This window comes from Halyomorpha halys, unplaced genomic scaffold, assembly GCF_000696795.3.
Source record: "Halyomorpha halys isolate HHAL.00 unplaced genomic scaffold, Hhal_1.1 Scaffold1707.1, whole genome shotgun sequence".
Lineage (NCBI taxonomy): Eukaryota > Metazoa > Arthropoda > Insecta > Hemiptera > Pentatomidae > Halyomorpha > Halyomorpha halys.
Window position 1 is genome coordinate 18,396 of NW_027110468.1, and position 24,165 is coordinate 42,560.

General features: G+C 32.0%; 1 protein-coding gene across 1 annotated transcript; it reads left to right on the top strand.

Annotated features, from left to right (window-relative positions):
- Nucleotides 1-5,749: 5,749 nt before the first annotated feature.
- LOC106690411 (uncharacterized) lies at nt 5,750-19,916 on the top strand. The gene is made up of 7 exons (XM_067048640.1): nt 5,750-5,856; nt 8,716-9,086; nt 13,785-14,181; nt 14,251-14,350; nt 19,116-19,220; nt 19,454-19,609; nt 19,731-19,916. Exons 1-7 carry the CDS (start codon nt 5,804-5,806, stop codon nt 19,803-19,805), a joined length of 1,257 nt encoding a protein of 418 aa, XP_066904741.1. The 5' UTR covers nt 5,750-5,803; the 3' UTR covers nt 19,806-19,916.
- Nucleotides 19,917-24,165: the final 4,249 nt, after the last annotated feature.

A 24,165-nucleotide genomic window follows, 5' to 3' on the forward strand; every position in this document is an offset into this window, starting at 1 on the left:
TTTTTTTTAGTTAAGCTTTCCAACAAGGAGACTATGTCGAATTGAGGTGGCTTAACACTTATTATGTACCTAATTTTTAAACTAGGACACTAGAATCATTTTGATAACACAACTCAACTAAAAGATTGATTTCCATTTGATTTAATTTATAAAAATACTTGATAATTATTGGCACTTTACTAGTGATTTTTTTTCTAAGAAGCTGCGAGGATTCCCTATCCGAGGAAGTCAATAAACCAGGAATCCGGTACTAATCAACTAGTTTCGAAACCGGTTCACAAATTCTATAAGGAAGAAAAATTAATAAATAAATTCCTTCCAAGAAAAAATACCATGTAGCTTAAATAAAATTAAAACTTCCCTACATAAGGGGATACTAAGGAAGAGGTATGTGGTGGGGTCGTTAAAATTCATACTTGTTCTACTTTAAAATGAAGTTTATCATTATTGACAGGTTGCCCCTTTTCCTACGGGTCGTTGAAAAAGTTATATTTAATCATAGTCCGTTATCATATAGAGTGGTTCAGAAAGCCACAAACGTCTACATGATACTACTGTCCGACAGAACCTCTATAGCACTAAATGTTGTATTATTTTGTAATATAATAATGTACATTTAATAATGGTGAAAAATAGTTTTTATTTTTTTATAAATTTTAAGTGAATATACTGTATTGAATTACTATAACTTATTGTCATAACTAAGGATGATTGTAATATTTATCAACAAAGAAAAAACTATATAGATAATATTTTTAGCTCCAGAAACATGGAGAAAACAACTTACAAAATATTAAAAAAACAAAATGGTCAAGTCACATTCCATTAACTCAGAGATTCGCTAAGTGTGCGCCGCGGCGGGCTGGGAGCCGTCATAAGGGCGCCGCGAATTATTCAATTATTCAACCACTTCATACGGATTGTACCAAAAATCTTCAAGAGGTCAATTCATTATGTTATATAGATCTACGATTTCTGTATCTGTAATTGTTAATCATTAGTGCCGTATCTGTAATAGTTAATCATTCTTTTTCAGTACCAGAGGAACAATAAAACTAAAATATTGAATAAAAAAGAAAATCAACAAATTTTAATAAAATGTCTTGAATTAGTCGTATACTTGTGTTAACTACTGGCTGCGTTTAGATATTATTGGAGGGAATTCGGTAAGGTAATAACTGCATAACATTGAAAATAAACAAGATCGTTTTATTTAGATGTATATTAGCTTAGAAATTCAAAAAGGATAAAAGTGTACAAACTGTGTGAGAAAGTAGCTCTTCAGGAATGACCAAAGTGTAACAACCATTCTTCTGCAATTGGGCGGGTTGACTCCCTCTGAAAGTCTGAAAGTATTCTAACATAAACTTCTCTAGATCCTCTTATAACATTGATGAATATTATTAATTCGTGGTAGTCCGATGCAGACATTCCCAGTTAAACCGACAATTTAAAAAAATTATAAGTCCCGTCGAGGTATCATTTGAATAGGGTAGAGCATGAGTGAAAAATAATCGATGTAGAGTAGTTAAAAGAGAAAAAAACACGTTGTTATCTTATACATTTTCTATGACGACGTTGGTGGAATGGAACTGCAAGGAAACCTTAGCACAAGCAGAATAATTAAATTTTAAAAACAACTATTGTTCATAGAAAAGAAAATATCACTAAGTATTTTATGAAAAAAAAAAATAGAATATTAAATTTTATAACAAATAAAAGAGGGGACTGAAAAATTAGTATGTGGGATCATGAATTAAATTAATGTTTATTAATTAGTATTAAATTATTATGTATTAATTAGTATTAACTTAATATGTAATATTAAAGATGAATGAAATAAATACGAAAATGAAATAAATATATGTGGAATAAGTCAAAGTAAAAGAAAATTTATGATAAAAGAAAATTTAACCAAATTGTAATATCTTCAACTAACTGAAATTGAATGTACGTAGAATTAAAGATATTGTACAAAAATAATTTGTTCATGAACAGATAACTTCCAATAAAGAAGGCCAATAATTTTTTTTTAGGAAACATTAAGGCAGTTTTGTTTTCAGTATCATTTGAGGTCCTTAAATGCAAAAATTCATATAAATCAATGATTATAACTCTTTGTTCTTGTTTTTTAAGGATATTTATTTTCTACGTTCAAAGAAAAAAACGGTACTGTAACTGTGGGAAAACTGAACTTTTACTTTTATGTAACTTTATTATAGAATTTTGTAAACTTTATTGTTATGTTTTGAAAACTTTATTGTAACACTATTATGGAACTTTTAATTCCAACCCATATCATATCAATATCTTTTATATTTTATTCCTTTATAATGAAGAAAAAGTCTTTAAAAAAAACTTCTCAAGCCTTTTATTTGACATCTCTGGTTCAAATTTTTTAACAGAGTTCTGGTTAGTAGTCTCGTTTATGTGGCTTTAAACTATTTTAAGTTTCGTGTAGATTAGTTGTATGAAGTTACTGCATTTGTTGGGATTTCCGGAAAAAAAAATAAGCCAAAATTTTTGGAAAAAACTTTTTATTTTTAAATTACTATGAAAATTCGTTTATCACACTTAGTGAGGCGCGGAAAACGAATATCAACTTTATTTCTCCATAAAAATAGTTATGATACCTCTTTCTTAGTTCAGTCGGTTTATATATGTCAATACTGTTTCACTAAGATACACCAATAAATTTCTTTTCTTATGTATAATAACAAAAAGAATATTGTCAATTGTATTAAATGAGTTTATATGTATAAACAATCACAAAAAACCGAAAGTTGCTTCCTGTAAAGCTGGCCAAAAACATTTTCTTTTAACAATGTCGAGTCAGATTTGGTTGTAGTGTCCTCAAAAACTCTTAAATTTTAGGAATTTTCCATGAAACAAAACATTATTATATCAGGCCGGTTTAGAAAAAATATATATTTCTCTGATACGGGTACGTAGTTGAAAAAATTTGGACCGACTGACGCAAAAAGCGGTTTTTGACCTTGCAAATGCAGTCAAATTGGATGAAGACAGTTAATTGAATGCAACCTGAACCAAACCTGTCGAGCAACAACGGACTACAAGAAAGACCAAGAAATATCGAGTTATCTCTCTCGCTCGTTCGAGCTTCTTGTTTAACCCTCCGTGCTTCTGCCTTAAAATTTCTGTTTATTTATTTCTATTATAATTGATCATCATTAACGTATTTGCATGTCAGTTTATGAATTATTTTTATTATATTATTATATTAGTATGCTAGCTTACTACTACTTCTAAATTAAACATTAACTACTAAATTAAATATAGCTATACAAAATTTGGACTATGATATTAGTCTAAGATGTTACATTTGTAAACTCGCATCTAAATGTATTAATAATCTTTAAAAATCAATAGAAATTAACATCACAAATTTTTGCATTTGGCTCATTAACAATACATTTCTAATTCAAATATTTATTTTAAGTATTTTCTTTAATATTACTATCAAGAAATGGTAGATAATGATGAGTGAGGTGAAATTTTATACAGGATAAGGAAATAAAATAGTCAGGGTAGAGTACAAAAATGATCAAGTTTAATAGTTTATGTCCCAAGAGAGAATATATTGCAATTGGAATATCAAGGACACAAAAATATAAGTAGGAAATTTTTCGAAGACTTTGATCGGAATGTATAAATAACTGTGGTCGATAGAGGATTTATTTAAAGTAATCCTAAAGTTGATGATGAAGATAGTTGAGTCAAAAATGACATTGAGAAAATTTAGTTGTAGGTTTTTTATGATTACAGAATTGGTGGCTTTAAACTTTTGTTCGACTGTAACTAATTAATTATGTATAATGAAATACAGTAATTAATTTAAGTATTTGCAGAATGTATAGGAAGGACTTAGCTCAAATCGGTGAGAAAAGTCTTAATGAGTAGAAATATCAGATACTTCTCTGCGAGTCAATTTCTACAATGCCATACGATGTGACCATCGGTAACCTTGCATCATATTTATAATGATTGATCCGCAGTTGTTTTAAATATAAGTTTCTTTCAGTTCAAGGCAACGGAGTATTTCGCATTTCCCTACATTTTTTAATACGTATGGGTAAGAATCGAAACTGTAGGCACTTTAATACTATATGCAATGATTGCTAAAAGACGTCATGTTACGAAACACGAACTTACCTCTGAAAATTCTATGAGAACCTTCAGCTCATGGTTTAAATATTAGAGTTCCTGAAAGTTAAACAAATAGTTTTGGCCATTAAAGTGAAGAAATATACTATTTCGATCAACATTTCCAAAAATACAGAGCTTGTGTCTTATTTCATTAGCGGTTTTTTTTATTTGATCGCCAGAACAAGTTACTTAACCCATCAAAAAGTCCAGAACTATTTCAATAAATGCTAGAACTCTGAAAAGTTCGTGTGTTTCCACCAAATGATACGCCAACTCACACACTCATTTATTGATGCTCTCTTTCTCACAAAGCATAAGTTTTTGACAATACAGATTTGTACTTTTCTTCTTTATATTTTTGTTTTTGTTTCAGTTGGAAATCTGAATTATCTTTAATATTGATTCAATGGAAGTTAGTTTAAACGACTTCTTGTTCAGTCGTTAGATTGAAGTCAAGGGCTAATCCTCTCACGAAAAATTGGAAGATAATTTCCCCGATAGCAACATCTAAGATTAGTTCACAGATTTAAATGTTCATCTGAAAAAATCGTTCATAATATAATTTGTTTGTACTACTCCTGAGGTACGGGTTTAACTAAACAGAGAATATTTACGATGCCATACAAAATCATGGTATTCTACACTTTTCAAAATTCGCAAAACCTGTACGATTGAAGCTTGAAGCCTTCTCATTATTATCTTTTGAACGACTTCATGAACAATATTTACATGTGCATACCAGTTTAATATGTAAACATTGCCAAAAGTCAAGAAAGGAAATTGTAATAAAGAAATTAGAAAATTGGAATTTTTTGTACAGTTATAATAAATTGGTTGCAATTGGACTGCGTATTACTCAGCCTTGTAGCATATTTATTTTCAAAAACCTTCCTAAAAATAACAGTGAATGACCCTGTATGTTCAGAACTACTAGAGATCATCAGAAATAGAAGATATCAATGACAGAACGACATCTATTGGGACTCAAAGTGTTCTCAAATGTAAAAAAGCGAAATCTTGAACATCTTTTTTACTAATGTTAAACAGCAGGGCCGTCCGTTGTTCAGACGGTTAGGCCTAGGTCTATCAATGTGAGATCTGTGAGCGGCGCCGGCTCGAATTCGTCCTGGGGGCGTTGACTTGTTCATTAAGTGGTGGTCCCAAAAAATGAAGAACTTGACCATCACCTTTGCTTTGGATTGCCTGAAAAATAAAAAAACAGAAAGGAAGAAAGTGTTTAACATCATTATTTACCACCTTAGTGAAGTAAAACAAAACTCTCTTGATAATGTTACTTTTTCGGTAATCTTTTGATTTGTTTACTGTTTAAAATTACTAACAAAACAATGATAATTACTCCAACAGAAGATACTGGATAGTCATGAGACTGCTGGCTTGTAATTACACTAAATGAGTCAATTGATCTGACCACAGAAGGAATACTCAAACCACAGAAGATTAATCCTTGTATTATTCAACCATTTTCAAGGAGCTTTCTTAGTTTTGTCGATGTATAAACTATCAGCTTCAACCTCTACTATACCCGAAGTCGATAAATTTATAAATTTACCGCAACAGTGCAATTAATCTAAGAGTAACTCAAGGAATCGAGGCCAGTCCGAGCGAACTCCCGACCATGTTCGGTCAAGAAAAAGTGAGATCAATTTTGAAAAATTACTTCACTACAGAGTTGGTATTCTTTTATTGATATTTATTTAATTACTAAACTATATACCTCTAATGAAAAATATTAATAAAAAATACCCCTTTTGAGTTCAAAAAATCACACGCGTTTTATCAAATTAATAGGACAACATCAGTCCAAGGATTCAACAGTTTCATATGCTTTTCTTTTTTTATTTGATATTTATATATTTGTACCTCTGAGTAGTTTTTCCTTAAGTCTATATCATTTCATCCAAATTACAAGGGACCACTTTGAACAGATTATTTCTCTCGGGAGAAAAGTAAAAAAATTCTTTTTTAATTTATTTTAAGTAAAAAAAATAATCGAGTTTCTTATTTAAAAGTAAATATTAAAGTATTTAATTTGTAGGGATCCTGAAGTAAATTAAATACCAGAAAAATCTAAAATCTTCCCTCATTTTTAATTTGGAGCTCCACATCCTTAAAATATCACTAAAAATCTTCAAAACACATTATATTATGTAGATTAATTTTTATTTTTTTAAATATGAGCTCTAATAGATACATTTACGTTCAATAGTTCTTGAGATATAGTTTTTTCAAAAAATGTATTTCGAGAATAATGAACGTAAAGATTTCCATTATAGCTAAGTACTATAATGTATTTAATAACATTTATTTTCGTAAGAGCAGCAGTTTTCATTTTATTTTTCCGAATGAATTAATAAAATATTCATTTTTCGTCATTTTGAAAAAATATGGTGTTTTGAAAATCCGTATCTCGAGAACTATTGAACGTAAATGTATCTATTAGAGCTCATATTTAAAAAAATAAAAATTAATCTACATAATATAATGTGTTTTGAAGATTTTTAGTGATATTTTAAGGATGTGGAGCTCCAAATTAAAAATGAGGGAAGATTTTAGATTTTTCTGGTATTTAATTTACTTCAGGATCCCTACAAATTAAATACTTTAATATTTACTTTTAAATAAGAAACTCGATTATTTTTTTTACTTAAAATAAATTAAAAAAGAATTTTTTTACTTTTCTCCCGAGAGAAATAATCTGTTCAAACGCTAACAGTACCATCAGGGATCATATATTAGCAAATTTACTCTACTTTAAATGATTTTGTATTACGTTCTGTAGTGTTGTAAGTAGTTTTGAAGATATGGAACTTCGAATGAAAAATTACTTTTTTGCAATGTTTTACAAATTCGCCATTTTTTTTATTTCCTCCTACTACGGTTGGTTAAATTATAGATTTTGACTATAAACAGTTTTTATTAAAGTAATAAAAAATTAGAAAGAAATAACTTTAATTTTTTCCCCCGTCCGGTGAGCTATTCCTACTATGGCTACCCACTGCAATATTCACAATTCGAAAAGGACATGGTAACCTAAGGATAAAACATAAGTAGCACAGTACCTCGGGGAACATTTTATTTCTTTAAGTTTATGGAAGAACAGTTTAAATATTTTTTCCCTAAGGATGAATGTGAATTTTTTTTTAAACGAACCTGACTTGATTTTTTTTTTTTTTTTGCCTACTTTACTGAAAACGACTTTTAGTAATTTATAAACTTAGCCTCATTTAGTAGGATCAACAATGTTTTGTTCTTATTCTAGACGAATAAAACAAATCGATCAGTTTATAATGACCATTAAATTCACTAAAGCAAAGACGGTTTACAATAGTATATACAATTTCTAAACCCATGTAATTTTTTTTGTCGGTTTCTAGGGCGCATATTGGCATGACCTCTCGGATACTTCCCTAGTATTTTTTGACCCAGTATCACAAAAAACATTTCATTGAACCTGGTGATCCCACTTAGCCTTCTCCTATGAGAAGGGTTGTAGGTATTACCTTCTACAGTGCTGCTGGAAAAAAAAAAAAAAATGAAAACAGATTGGTCACATAGCACTTGAATATTGTTCTGCACAGAACGCATAAAACATGTTCAGAACCTTAAGCTGGGCATGCCAGCCTATTTATTTTTTTTTTTTTCCAAATCCTCTAAAACAGAAATAAGAAGTGAATTAGTAAATGCATTACTGTGAAGAAAAAAATTAATTCGTGTTGTGTCTTACCTTTTACTACCTTTGGTATTTTAGGGTTACCTGTTATGTTTAATGTCATATATGAGCTATCCATTCTAAAAAGGAGCTATTTTAAGTCCGGAGGTGAGGGGCCTCCTCGTGTTGTGTCGCATATAAGATAAAAATAAAAACATTAATCGTCTTTATTAATTAATGTTTTTATTTTTATCTTATATTCGATACAACACGAGGAGGCCCCTCCCCTCCGGACTTAAAATAGCTCCTTTTTAGAATGGATAGCTCATATATGACATTAAACATAACAGGTAACCTTAAAATACCAAAGATAGCAAAAGGTAAGACACAACACGAATTACTTTTCTTTTTCACAGTAATGCACTTACTAATTCACTTCTTATTTCTGTTTTAGAGGGTTCGGGAAAAAAAAAAAAAAAGGCTGGGAAAAGGTAAAAACAATATTTACTATTTTTAAAATAACTAAGACATATCATATAAAATGACTCCATTTTAAAAAGTAAAACCCTTGACATTTCCAAATCTTTTAAAATACTATAAGTATAGGGGAAAAACGAAGGGATCATAAAAAAATAAATTAACACTGCATAAATTATTTTTTTAAAAAATCGACTTTTTATTCAAGAAGCTTACCACTACGATATATAGACACTGTGCTGTAGCAGTATAAAACAAAATACAATTCGTCGCCTCGAGAAACTAATTTTGCTAACATCATGACTCCCCACTTCCAAAATATATTCCAACAACAAATTTCTAATTTTAGGAACACACATTCCTGAGATCAATTAGTATTAAATACAAATATTTCCTTTCAGGGGAAAAAGAGAAGACAGTTTGGCATTTGAAGCTGTAAGAAGATTCATTCATGGCATGGTATTCTACAAGACCTACGTGATTCCTCTCCCATTTTTTATCGTTCTGAACTCGATAATGGTGGTTCTATTGTTAACCGAAAATATAATACAAATAGCACATATCAACTGGTTCGGCAAGCTTGTCGAATACAATCTGAGCTATCCAGCTGTGTTCTATTCTTTATTGGTGATCAAAAACAGGAAAGATCTCATCTACATAAGCGAATCCATCGATGTCTGGTGGAACTACCCGTTTTTGGAAGATAAGACAAAAATGATTAAGAAGAAAGCGGAAGCTTGGCTGAAAAGATTTACAAGTGCCTATTACACATGTATGTCTCACTAATTTAACATTATAGAAATATGTGCATTTCGTCTCATCTTGTTTTATAAAATAAATCACAATTTTTTCAACTATAAAATCACTTTTGGAGAGGTTTTATAATTAACTCTTATCTGAAACCTAAATTGAACACTTAGGTGATTAGATCATTAAATTGTACGTTGATATACAGAGTTTAATCAAAATCGTAAAAAAATATATAAAATCGATTACATAAAGTCGATTTTAATGACAAAGTTGCTGTAAGATTCCAGTCATGCACATGTCCTAATTATATAATTTTAGTTTAGTATGTCTTTTCATTTTTGAGCTATGTTGTTCACATACACGCAAGGACACACAGAGACCTTTTTGCGAGACGTGGATCTTTGGACTCGGGGAAGTTAAAACGTGTATTTCCGCCGAAAACTCGAATTCGAAATTCTTAACCATCATAATACTTCCTCTTACTATTTCTATACATATAAAAGAGAAGGGTTCGAATGTTTGTCCACAATAAACTTTTAAAATACTTGACCAATTTACATATTGTTTTTTCCAAAATGTTCCGCGTCACCATGGAAGATTTACAGTTACTTAAATCCCCGATTTATTCGTTAAAAATAAAATTTGTTTACGCTTGTAACTCAGACAGCATTTTATAGATGCTTTATGATAATTTATATCCACATAATTTAATAAATATAATATTATGACATGATTAAATGCCATCAAAAGCTGTTCCAGAAGATTTAGGACCTTAAATTGCTGCCACAAGAATGGGAAAACAACATCATAATCCCAACTCACAAGAAAGGCAATGAAAGCGAATGTGGTAACTATAGGCCAATAGTTTAAAAAATATACACTAGGATATTAGAGTAGCGACTGCGGGGTATTGTGGAACAAGACATTGAAGAAGAGCAAGTGGCTTTCAGACATATACATCAGACAGCAAGGGGCTGGGAAAATGCAGTCTATTTGGCATTCGTGGATCTGAGGGCGGTTTTGACTTAGTCCATAGGCAGGAGATATTGGACACACTAATAACAAGAAGTGAGCCAGCAAATTTGGTAAGTGCAATAAAATCAGTTTACCAAGACCCAAAGGACATTGCAAGACTTAATGGTCAAACATAGCGGGCTTTCCACTTTCATAAGGGAGTAAAGCAGGGAGACAGCCTAAGCCCGCTAATGTTTGTCCTCCTTATGGATGAGGCATGGAAGGTTTGTGAAAGGAGATGCCCAAGAGTACTTGAAGGTTTTTGGAACCCACCTCCAGTGCTGGCTTAAGCGATGATATATGCAGATGATATTGTACTGATAGCTGACTCTGAAGAGGCTCTTCAGACATTCTTGGATGAATGGAATGAAGAACTGAAGATAAGAGGTTTGCAAATAAATCCTAACAAAAGCAAAATTATGTGTGTCGGAAGAGAAAAGGCAGAGCCTAGGATTTTGTGAATGGTGAAACCGTCGAACTTACGAATACTTGTACCATTATTATTACGAATACTTATTAGTAAAGATGGTTAAATAGACCAGGAGGTTCTAAATCGAGTGAAGAAGGCCAATGGAGTGTAATATCAGATATCCAAAACTCTTATAGGCAAGCAAGAAGTAAACAGAGATGCCAAAATACGGATATTTAAATCCGTGTTCCTCCCAGTCCTCCGGTATGTAGCAGAAAGCTGGACAGCCCTCGTCAAGCACTCAGGAACGATAACGTCAGCAGAAACGAGATTCCTCCAAAGAATATTTGGTAAAACCAGGAGAGTCTGTCTCAGAAATGAAAGGATTCGGGAGGATCTGGATGTGGAATCTGTGCGATACAAAGTGTAAGAGAGGCAACTGAAGTGATATGGGCACGTCTGTAGAATGGTCGATATCAGAAAAGCCAGGTGGTATTTGGAAGTAAGGCCGGAAGGAAGGCGGCCTCGTGGCAGACCCAGGTGCATGTACTCTGAGGGCATTGGAAAACTAGAGGCTGCAAGAGGACGCACCATCCCGGAGATGAGAAGACTAGCCCAGGGACAGAGACTGGTAGGCTTGACGGCACTCAGAAAGCGTACATTTTTTCAAGATTATTATATACCAATCTTTCTGAACAAAAACAAAAAACATTACTGATTTTTTATTCACAAAAAGAATAATTTAAAAACAAATTTTTTTAGAAGAAAAACAATTATTTCGGTTTTTAACGTTGTTTGTAAACCTTAAAAAAATAGAAATTTTTGAACTTGAATTGATTAAAGATTTTTTTTCCCCATGACGTTCATTGTTCATATAATAGTTAAAACTTGTCTGCATTTTATCCTAATTCATAGTTATTACAATCGTTAGAAAACTGAATGTTTACTCTTTTAAACCATATGAACATTTAGACTTTTTACCTAATAAGGGCGAAATATTAGTTTGAAATTATGACAAACTTTTAAAATGTTTTATTTTATACCTTAGGGTATGAATTGTTTAATTAGGTCCCGTTTGTTACATTTAGTGTAGTTCATAGAGATCTAAATTACTCATAAGTTTCGTGTAGATTGTCTGATTTGTATGGAAGTTATTCATGCTGTAAGCCAAACATTTGACTAAACAAATTTTTTTTCTCGTTTTTTTTAAATATACATATTGAGGGATTTCTTGAGGGGCTAAAGGCGGATTAGATCAACTTTGCTTCACTCCCAAGATTTTTTTTACCAATAAAATTATCTCAGAGAAGAAAAAGAAATTACCTTAATCGGACCAGTATTATGATGATACAGCATACAGAAAATTTACTTTTTTTATTTATTTATTGCATCCTTAGAATATATTATGATTAATTCAAACAATATTCCATTATATAATAATCTGAAGGGGTCACTATTATCAAACAAAATTTGACAACATCAAGTAAAAAGAGTTTTATGTAATTTTATATTATTTTTCCTGACATTGCTCTGTATCCAATTGGGGGTTATTATCAACGAATTGATTTATTTTTTGTGTATAATGAGAAAACATATTGCTGATTGCATTAAATGAGTTTATTTGTATCGAAAATTACCAAAGCCTTAAGATGCTTCAAGTACATTTGACTAACATATATTTTATTAGGAAAAAAGATTCTTTTTAAGCGTCATTCAAAACAATTGTGACATTAAAAAAAAATGAATAAATGACTCGTGTAAGACAAAATTTTTGAGCAAAAATGCTTTATATGTCTGTTATTATGAAAATCATACATCCAAGAGCATGGCAATTTATTTAACCAAATAATAACGCCTACAGCGATCAATCCAGAATATCTATGTATATATAAACTACAGATAGAACAAAACAATATTTTATATCCACGAGCAATTAAACTTATTAGAAACATGTTCTTTTGTTATCTCTTTTACTTTTAATCAAACTGAGAAGCAACAACGCATGACTAGGTTACAGGTATTCCATACGTCGTTAAGTGTAACACTGTATATCCAAATTGAATTGTGCAGTACGATTTATTTTCGGGATCACCAGAGATACTCACATAACCCAGTATTACGTCGAGCTGAAGTGGTTCTATCCATCCTCCAGATGCCAGTATTTCCTAGCTTCCTTTGTATTCCAAGTAATTAGTACTCAACGCCCCTCCTATATCCGAGAAAATCTGCAATTCAAATTCTCTGTCCAATCCCGTACTACAAGGTCCCGTTTATATGACCTCTACCCTCCACCTCACCGAACGGCAGGGTTTGATAAATAGTGTTTTACTCGAGCTGCATATCTCTGGAACTCCTTTCACTCAAACATATGTCATATACCAACCGATCCCTCGTTTCAATCCCTTCTATTTAACTACCTTCTAATGCACCAATCTAATCCATTATTAAAATAATACAGATATTTTGTAATTAACTTTTTGTTTTGTTTTTTATTTAGTCAGTTATATTTTTAATTAATCTATTTTTTTTCTCAGTATATAAGTTATAGTTAAGCGTGAAAACACTATTTTAGAGCCAATAAAATTAAAATTACCTTTGTAATTGTTTTAAAGGGACCTAGACTCTGAATAATAAACTTTTTTCATTTCATTTCATTTCCAGTAGTAAGTGAAAGTAGGTCTATGTATTCTATATATAGTATAGTAGAAAGTAATAAATAAATAAATAATTGGATAAAAATTATAATTCAGATAATTTTCTGAGAAGCCTAAAATAAACATTTCTGTAATGAAATTTTATGAGCTCTTAGTATTCTATTGCTTTCAGCCACGTAAAACACATATTAAAAACTTAATTTTTATGTTTTGTTTTTTTAACCTTCTTTTGACAAACAAAAAGTTATATACGGTATTTCGATAATTTTAAGACTTTTTAAGTTAAATTTTGTTTTTATGAAAAATAAGCATATATTTTGACTTTTTATTATTAAAAAATCTCATTGACAATAATGAATGAACGATAGTAGGAATACACATTACTTTTAGGTCTTCAATACTTTTATAAGAACATAATGGTCGTTTTTGAAGTTAAAGGGAATAAAATATGTAAATTATTATCAAATCTCAAGTACAAAGTTTTCTACTTCCCTCTTATATTTGTTTCCCTAATAACGACCTAGAATATAGTAAGACTTTCATATTTTATTCCTTTTGAAATATCCTACCCTAATATAATGTACATTTGAAATTTTTTTTTGTAATTTTGATATCGCATCTGTTCACATCTCTCTTTCTGCAGTAATGATTCTGGGCTTTTTGTGCATCTTCTTCCAACCCCTGGGAAAGTTCATATGGAACGGAAGGACGGACTTGAAAGATCTGTTGCTCTTCAAATGTTGGTCACCAGTGCCACTCGACAAAACTTGGGGACTTGTTACGATAATGGTATTCGAGATCATAGCTCAGTTCTCCCCTTTCTTCATGTACAGCGCTATAGGATCTTACATGATCACTATGACCATCCTCTTTTATCATCAGACAAATCTCATCGGCGTCGCCTTTACAACGATCGAAAAACGGGTGTGGATGATGGTCCGGGCAAGAACAGAAACTTCTAATGGAGCATACCAAATATATTCAAAGAACTTGCAACAGGAAATTGCTAACTGCGCGAGAAACTACCAGAATCTTTATGAGTAAATACATTTTTTTAAAAATAATAATAAAACATCATAAAATCTGCTAATAACCAATTATTGTTTTAGATATTTAAAAAAAATGTGTGAAATATTCAACGTTACAACGAATATACTTTACTATACTGGGATGTGCCTTTTGGTATCTTCAGGACTCCAGATTGTGACTGTAAGTGAAAAGAAATAATTGTAATAAATATTTACGATATATGGCAAACAGTACAGTTACCAAAAATTACAGTCCAGGGTTACTAAATTATTTTCTAATTAAATGTAGTGTTTATTTTAAGTAAGATTTACCCTCAAGAATAACATACAGTTCAAATATGTTATGCATAACACTATTACTAAGACATTCAATTTAGCGGTTACTATGGTATTTCAGTGGGCTCTAGAAATTCGGCTACAACTTTCCCAAAACAAAACCTTAAGAATTATGAGTGGATAGTGACCTCCACGATATAGCAGTGGCGAAACCAGCTTTTAAAACGCTGATGGGGGTTTCACAAACTGCATTTTATTATTTATTTATGTATTTGTATTTATACGTAACCATATTTATAATATATATCTCTATCTGTCCCTGATGGGAACCGACCTAACATTCTTAGATATGCATTGCTATATATTTAGATCAAGAACTAGATACCACAGACTCACTTACTATGGACTATTTTTTAGGCTATGATACTGAGGTGGTATGCAGGGATTCTAAACTATAGAGTGAAGTCTTATTTGCATTATGCAATATTTGCAATTTAGGTATATGAGAGATCATGGTAGACCTATTGACTTAATTTTATTTTACTTAATATACAATAGATTGAGAATACCAGATGGGATCATTCATATTTATATTGACTCCAATTTTAATCACTTTTGCCATTCAAAGTACCAACTTAGAATTTTACTTATCATCTGTGTTTGGCGAGCTTAGCTGTGTTTATGCGAGTCTTAGCTTCGTTGGCCCATAGTTCTCTCTCCGTTCATCCTCATAGGTCTGGTCTAGCTGGAGATATACGAATCTCTTCGCTGCACGATCTCTTCTCTCTTCCTTAGTGTGGGCCACCCTAGCACATCTGTACTGTACTCCACATGAGTCCTCCTCCGACCGTCTGTTACTTCACCTCTTGATAAAAACAGCCCTTCATCACCTCTAATTTCTTTCTAGTCATCCTATTGGCTGCTTCTGTTTTTAGAGGCGTCGGCATTTTTTCCCCTCACCATCGGTAGGCTTACCCTTTTATTTCGGTTATCTTGAGGATCCGCGTTAAAAGCCTGGAAGTAACTCGGTACTGCCTGACATATGGTGTTTAAGGAGGACAAGTCTACCTGACTTGGCTGTCCTGTAAAGGTGGTAAGAATCTTATTTTATGGCTAGCAGATATTATCTGCTGTCGGGTCTGAGCCGCAAACGTGTCAGAGCTCACACCTTTCTTCATGAAACAAAAGAAGAAAACGTATTGTGCACTCTCTTCCATTCCTGGGCACAGTGGAAGTTCTCCAGTTAAAAGCTCGATGCACTTTTAAACCTATAAAAGATCTTAAACCTATACTGGTAGGCTCGGAAGTTCTGTAATGATCTTCCCGCTCTAGTAAACGTCAGATTACTAGTGAAAAGTGTGTGTCTGTGTGGGGGAGGGAAGGGAGGAGGGGTGCGTGAGTTCGTGCGTGCGTTATTGCGTGAATTTACAATTTATTTGTTTAATAAATTAGGAGGTAGGAAATAAAAGGGGTGTTAGGGAGTTAGAGTCACCTCCTGGGGAGAGGAAGATCTATCGTCGTACGTTACTTTATGCCCGTCCCCACCACTTGCCTCAAGGCTGAATAACTAGAATATTCGTCGTTTTACAGTGGTAGTGATCTCAATGCAGTATCCAGCCCCAGTGGTAGCAGCCTACGCGGACCACATCGGCATCAACGCCCCCAGCGTGAATACAAAACCGGCTCTTGCCCTAGGAGAAAACGCCAATAGAGATCAGGGTGAGTGCTGCTAAGAATAACACCTTCGTGATGTTCCAGAAAAAAAGAAGCCTTTGCACACGCATTTGACGGTCGACGAGGTGAGCCAGAGAATACCCATCTTCATCTATCTACCTAGGAGTCCCACTGCATAGGCACCTCACCTTTTCCACTCATATCCGGGAGAGATAAATATTAGAATAAAAGGGATAATTCTTTATGATCTCCTCTTGAGAGATTGTGACTGTACAATAAACAATACGTATATTATAAAATAAAAACTTTTCATTTGATGCGCAAGACGTATATGGAAATCAGATTCCTCATGAGTAGGGATAGGATTTTTATGTGTTAAAAAATCCGAAATATGTACATAAATATGTGCATATAAATTGTCAAATATTTAAAAAAATATGTATTTTTAAAATTTTGTATTATTCAGCAATATAAATTACTGATTAATTATTAACTTTATAATTTAAAAAAAGTTACTTAAGTATGTATTTATTATATATTATATGAATAATATTTTAAAGAAATTAAATATTGTCAAAATATGTACAAAAAAATGGACTTAATGAAAACATAGCTGTTCAATAACAAGACATTAATTAGTAATGGTAATTAAACTAATTGATTAATAATTACTCAGAATGAATTATAAATGGAAATAAAGAATAATCCGTATTAAAAAGAAAAACAAATTAGAAAAATATTTAAAACTTTGGAAGAAATCAATTATTCAGGAAGGTCGGTTACAAAATGATTGCAGATTAAATGCATTTTTAAATTTTCAAATAAAAATCTTCGTCGGTTTGACCGCAGAATGGACTTGTACCGGCTAAAAGATCTTTCAACATCTACTGATGTTAAAGGGGCATACTTAAATGAAGCTATTTCCATTGCATCTAGTTCGGTATTCTGCATCACCTGGGCGGCTGTCATCATTTGTTCCGAGGAGAATGGCTCCAATGGACTGAATGATTTTATATCCTGAATTTTTTTTTAACACGTCCTGTACTTTTTTCTTTATGACTTCTCCGTTTTCACCACCTGTATTTTCCAGTCTTTCTATTGCTTCGTTCACAGTCTTTAAATTTTGCGTCAGTGGAAGGTCCTTTTCTTCTAATTTTGTAATTGTGTTGGATAAAAATACCACGTTTGCACTTATATAAGCCAATTCAGTCATTATTGAGTTAATTGTTAACAAGTTGTTCTCTTTCTCTACTGCAGTGGCGTCAACATTACGTTTTGATATAATGTTTTTAATTTTTTCAATATTTAAACAATAATATTGGGCTCCATCGAGCCATCGTGTTATCACGGGTTCTGGTGGTAAAGCTAAGTCAGGATGTGTTTCTTTAAAAATAGTAATACGACTGGGAGCCTTCAAAAATTTTTTTTTACTCTGGACACAAGCTTGTCTATATTTGGACATGAAATGCGTGTGCCAGGCAGATCAAATGAACTATCTTAGGATAAAGAACTTTAAGGGCATTACCAGCTTTATGCATGTAAGGTCCCGCATCTGACAAAAACATCAAAACTTTACCATGAATGATACCCATAGGCCAACACGAAAAAAAAAGAAGAGTCATAGATTGGTTGACAAATCTTGCAATCGTTTCATGGTTACATTTTCGAGGACTTCACAATTCAGCAAATAGGATTTTAAAGGTGCCTCAACACTTAGTATGCCAACAATTATGTTTGCGATATAACGCCCTTCCATATCCGTAGTCTCGTCCACAGAAATCCAAATCGGGCCATCCGAAATTGCTTTCGGAATATCCGTTAAAGTCTCCTTGTATATAATTTTCAAATATTTTTTTCTTAAAGTGCTTTCATTTGGCATTACTCGGCATGTGTATTTCTCAAGAAAGGGTTTTAAGTCTGGATTGCTAATTTTGAAGATAGGAATGTCTGCCCTGGCAAATGCTCGGCACAAATCTAAATACATAGTATTGGTACCTGTGGAATCTGAGGAGGAAAAAAACAAACAGAGAAATGGATTGAAGAGTAAACAAACAAATTGCTAGGAAAATGCTACAGGAATAAGACCCTTGCTCTTTTTAATTGATTCTGAGAAATTCTCAATGTAATTCTGTGTGGAAAATTTATTATTGCCACTGCATTTAATTTGTGTTCAAAGATGAAGATATAGAATTTTTAGACACTAACTTCACCTTTAAGTTTCTTGCGTTCTCTTGAAATTTACGTAGTTGCTGCGAAAAATGTAATTAAAATTGAACAAATAATTTAAGGAAATATGTGATTCAGGACAGAATACCTAAAAATATGTTAAAAATAACAAATATTTCAGAAAATATGTGATTTACAACAAAATATGTAAAAAAGGCCTAATATTTAAAAATATGTGAAATAAAAATGGCATCTTTTGGCCAGAATTTGGCCTTCAGTAAGGAATCGCAGATATCATGGTCAGGTAAAAATATGTGAAAACATAAAAATCCTATCCCTACTCATGAGGCAGTGCCTTTCTAATTATATATCAACAGTACTGGAAATATTACGTGATAATTGTTAAGAAAAATATCATTTAGATACCAACTTTTATGATTGTGTTCAAACAAGATAAATTTATGTTGTTTCTACTTTTGTATTAATTGATTGATTTATGTATGAATAAATATATTAAAAAAATTATCTACAAAATGTTATTTGTTAATTGCATTACTTAGTAATATTATATATTTTGTGAGCTATATATTTGCTGTCTATAAGAATTGGTGAATTTGTACTTTAAAAACTAAATAATTTTATTTATTTTAAGATATACATTTTTATGACAGTTTAATTGCAACTGTATCGCCTTCCCATTCTAATTTACATTGCTGAACGAATGGCTCAAGTTTGGAGAGAGCCTTAGAAGTATCTACATATTTTAAGATATACATTTTTAATTTTTTTTTTTCCTAGTAGTTTTTATTCAAACATGATTTTTTTTTCAGAAAAAAACGAATGCTCTGTTGTTGTTTCAAGCTGTCATGCTCATTACTTCAGTCATTGTAAACCAGTACCTAAACAGTTTCATAACTGAAACCCTGAGCGAAGCGGTTAGTAATGTCGAAATACTTAAGTAATTTATGAATATGTATTTATTTATTTTGTAGTAAGTATTGGAAAATTTTTTTAATGAAAGTATCAAAACTATATAACTAAAAACTGTGTTGCTAGCTAAATATCAAAATTCTAATTAATACCAAAACTTTATATACTATTAGATTAGGCAATCGAAACCCCTAAGAAACACACTTTAGTTTATATTTGTATTTAATTTTTTTTTCAGCAATCCAGCTTACGTATCTCTGTTTATAACTGCGATTGGTACAACATGCCAAAGAAATGTCAGATCAATATCAATCTTATGCTAATACTAGTGTCTTATTCACCGAAACTTACTACCATTTTAGGAGCGAGGTGTGACAAGGAATTTTTGAGCAAAGTAAATAAAAAATGTTTAACATTTCATAACATATAATTTCAATGGAATTATATTTAAGAAGCTTATATGGTTTTAAAAAAGAAAACACTAATGAGAGAAAAATATTATTGGTATGTTTCAGGTAATCAATGCATCTTATTGTTACTTCAATGCACTTCATTCTATGAGAGCGGATAGAACCGGAAGTCTCGAGTGAAGTTCAATTAAACTTCAACTTCGCTTGATCAGTAAAATGTATATGTAGTGTCTAGACTCAGAGTAGCTGTTAGAACACTTATGTCATAATAAAATCTAGTATTGATCTGCATGTGTTGGTTTATTTCATAGGTTTGTCTGTTAAGGACCAATAAGAAAAAAAAATCCATTTATTTATTTTTTAAATTAATATTAGGTATTTTAAACATAGTTATGACCTATAAGAAATATTTCGAAAAATAAGACTGTACTGGAAAGACAGCAGGAAAAACCTATAATGCGTTTGTGGGGAAAAGAAGTCACTGGATCAATCTCGTATATTTTTTAAAATATATTTATTGAAATTTACAACTGTACATTATAATTCATTCAGTAAATTTAATCTCAGTTATAATGGAGTGAAACAGGAGTGTAGAGAACTACCCATTGGTAGCACTCTAATGACGTTTTTACACTAGCAGGTCTCGTGGCCATCTTCTTTTAAGGCTCTTCGGAGGATTGCCAGGAATGGAAGAGGATGCAAGGTTAGAAACTAGGGGGTTTGAGTGGTTAGGGAGTTTATAACGGAAGGAGTGATATCTAGTTCGGGCTAGATTGGCTAGATAGGGAACATTGAGGTTTTATGTATGATTTTATTTGTGACAAAGTAAGGAGCGAGAATGAATAAGAATTGGATACGAGAGGAACTCGAAGGTTTAGTGGAGCCCAAAAGCTCAACTCCGTACGTCCATGGCCCTGTTTCATAATGAAAGCTAATAGTATTAGTTCATAGTACAATTGTAGAAACTAGTGTGGTAATAATATTAATACTTATTTTTTTTATGATAGGGATGACTGTTAGTGATATTACAGGAATTTAAATATATACTAAAATACAAGTTACTATTGTACAAGTCTGTGTAATTGAATTAAGATAACTCTACGAGACTAATAGTATTAGTTTGTACTTTATTATGAAACAGGACCCTGATTGACCTTATTACAGTCATGTAGATCAGTCTTTTGTAATGAGTTGGAAGGTTAGACCGTTTATCTAGTAAGTGCTATAGTAGTCACAATCGACGTGCAGTTTCCAGTCTTTTCAGTCTTGTGTGAGGATTCCAGGTTAATCGTCCAGATATAGCCCAAGGTTGCGGATTTGTTCGAGAGGGGTAAGAGCAACATTATTAAAGGATACTGTAGGGCAGTAGGTAAGTTTACGACTAAGGGTAAAGGTGATTTGATGGGATTTGTTGGAATTTATCAGATATTTTTAACTCATGAAATATTCATACGCATCTTCTACTATCATTACTTCCAGTACAACGTTTTTTGTTATAGCTAATAGCCACGATACATTTTGTTTTCCTCATTTATGCTATTCGTAATACATGATAGTAAATAAAATACTGAAAAGATTTATGTGATTAATGCAATAGACAATGGATTTAATTATATAAATTTGTAAATAAATTATATGAAACGAGTAAATCTTGATAAATAGCTAATGCGAAAAAAAAATATTGTCCCTATATGCTAACTGCATACAATTTTACTGCTTTTTAATCAGCACAACTTTATTGAAAAATCAGATGCGGTGCGCGTATCGGCGAACTTTCACATACCTCCCCACGTTTGACACGAGGTGTGAACACCCTACGAGATGTGAACAACGAATATAATAATAACAATATTAATAACGAATATAAGATAAGGAAGCCATTAACCAGTAAGGATAGATTAGGTGGTCTCGACTTTTTCCGACCGAATCAGATGTCTATTTTTTCAATTTGATTTATTTGAAAATTCTTTAATATTTTGTATTTACCTTTTTTTTTAATTAACAAAATTAAAGTTAAACAGTTTTGTTTTTTTCAATTTGTCATTTAACCCCAGTCAGATGATTCATATAGTTTTTTCTAATTGGCTTTTCACAAACACAAATCATTTTAGAAAAGTTGGCTATTTGTACTCAGAGGTCCACAAGACGTCTATTTCCATCGAAAAATCGACTTCAAAATTTTACACGATGACAATAACAGTAAAAAACGGAGATTGAAGAACTTTTTTTATGAAAACATCTTGTATATTAGTACAGAATGTACGAAAACGTTATTTTATAAATTAAAGTATAGGAGAAATAAAAAAAAAAAAAGGGTAGAAACATGAAACATTTAATTTAAATTTGATTTCCAGTTTAAACTAGTTTGATACCAATTGATATCATGATCATTGATACCAAAATAATTTTTGTAAAAAATATCAACGTTGACAACCTTTCGCCTTTGACCGGGGTATAATCTATGGTTAATACCAAAAATTATATTAACATTCTACCGATAACGTTTCGCTGTAAGCTCATCTTAGCACTTCCTGTACTAAATCTGAAAGGATTAAATATCTTCTTCGTGTTTTTTCCGAAAATATTGAAGTTTTACGCAATGTCATTGAAGGGGGAGGGGGTTGTGTTTAATATCAGCGGTTTTTATAAATATCCCCCTCTGATTTTTAGCCCTTTGAATTAAATGAGCTTAAATTCAATAGGTAAGATTGTTTTCTAGGAAAAAAATATCATAAAAATGGCATGAAGTTTAGTAAAAAAAATTTACTATCGCGTTTTTAATATTGTTTGCTACTCAGCCCATTCTAATCGAATTTGAGTTAGGAAAGGACATTTTATGGGTTTTAACCATAATAATCTTCCCTACGCCATCATTCGCAATTTTTAAGCATTAATAAGACAATTAAATCATATTCCATCCGATTATATAGGAAAATGTATAATTATTAAAATTATATTTCTCCCATATTACTTACTCTCCTCAGTATTCCATTTTCATGTTTCTGATTACTGCGTCATATTACTATTGCTGAAGATTTTCTTTTATTTGTGTGATCGTATACCGTATTATCGTGTCTCGTGAGTCCTCACAAGAAGACTATCAACGCCATTACAGTCAACACATCATCAATGTCTTAAAAGGTGACTGTTTCATTTACACCTTACAGGTGCTGTCAGTTCAATGAATTAAATGAGTCAAACCATTGACTTCTGGAGACGGAAGAGAGGCAAATAAAACAAGACTAGTAACATAGGGAAAGAAAAAAAAGATAATTTAACGAAGGAATCATTCCTTTAAAATAGCTATGAATCACACGATAACACCTTCATAAGTAATATAAGTAAGAAAAAAGCATTAGAAAGTATAACTTTTAAATTCAAGGCCTCACAGGTCATTGCGCGTTCCAGTGGTTTAAGAGCGAAGGCAGAATTAGAACAGTCCGTTAGGCATATAAAGTCAACAACTCATATTAAGCAAAGATTTAATGTGTTATTTCATAGCTTTTCATTTATAAGTACTACTCTGATTTTATATTATTCTAAAACTAAATTGTACGGAAAAAAATCGAAAAATAGATGAAAAAATATCGAAAAGTTTTGAAAAATTTTTCCTGAAACGAGTTCTCCTGGAGCTAATCTGCGGCTGTCAATTAAGAATTTAATGGCCGGAGCGATTTGGAGACAGCATTCCAAGACGCGCGCATCCAGGAAAGTTCCGGAGTCTTCTATATAAGAAGGGTAGAAAACGGAGTCCCTAACAGAGCGCCAAGTAGTTTGACAGTTGAAGGTTCTATGTTATATGTTATTTGTTCATTTCATAATGACTTTTAAGATTACAGTAATCTTCGCCATAGCTGCATTGACAACTCTAGTAGATTGCAGGCCTACCCACTGTGACAGGTGGAAAGGGGACAAAGAGTTCCGATGCGCTAAGGACGACTACCATGCGGACTTTGTTACCGTCCGCAACAGGGCAGGCAGCTCTGTATCCTTCAAAACTGGATTTTGGCTATCTCGATGCGGCCAAGGTGGACAGAACTACGCTGACCACACTTACTCGCTCGCACCTGGAGGAAACATCAATGTCCAATTCGGCGAAGTAGGACCTGGATCCTGCAACGAAATGTTCATTTATGATTGTAAAATCAACAATCAAGGTGCCAATTGTCTCGATGCGGTCATCGTTTCACCTAACTGATCCGCACAGGTATGGAGTGTTGAGATAAATAAAAAACCCAAATTATTGAAAAATAACTAAATAAAAATTGTCAACATCACCGGATTCTGATTACCGTGGCATTGTCCTATAATATTCAATAAATACACAATATCACTTGTAGTTTTTAATTACATTTTGCCTACTCATTCCTTTATAGCCAGATCGGCCTGTTGGGCCTTATATGGGTATTTAATAATATTTAAATTTAATTATTTTATTAATTTTAATTTAATATTTTTTTATTTTAATTTAACTATCTTCAAACCCCCTAGTTTCTAATCTTGCATCCTCTTCCATTCCTGACAATCCTCCGATGCGCCT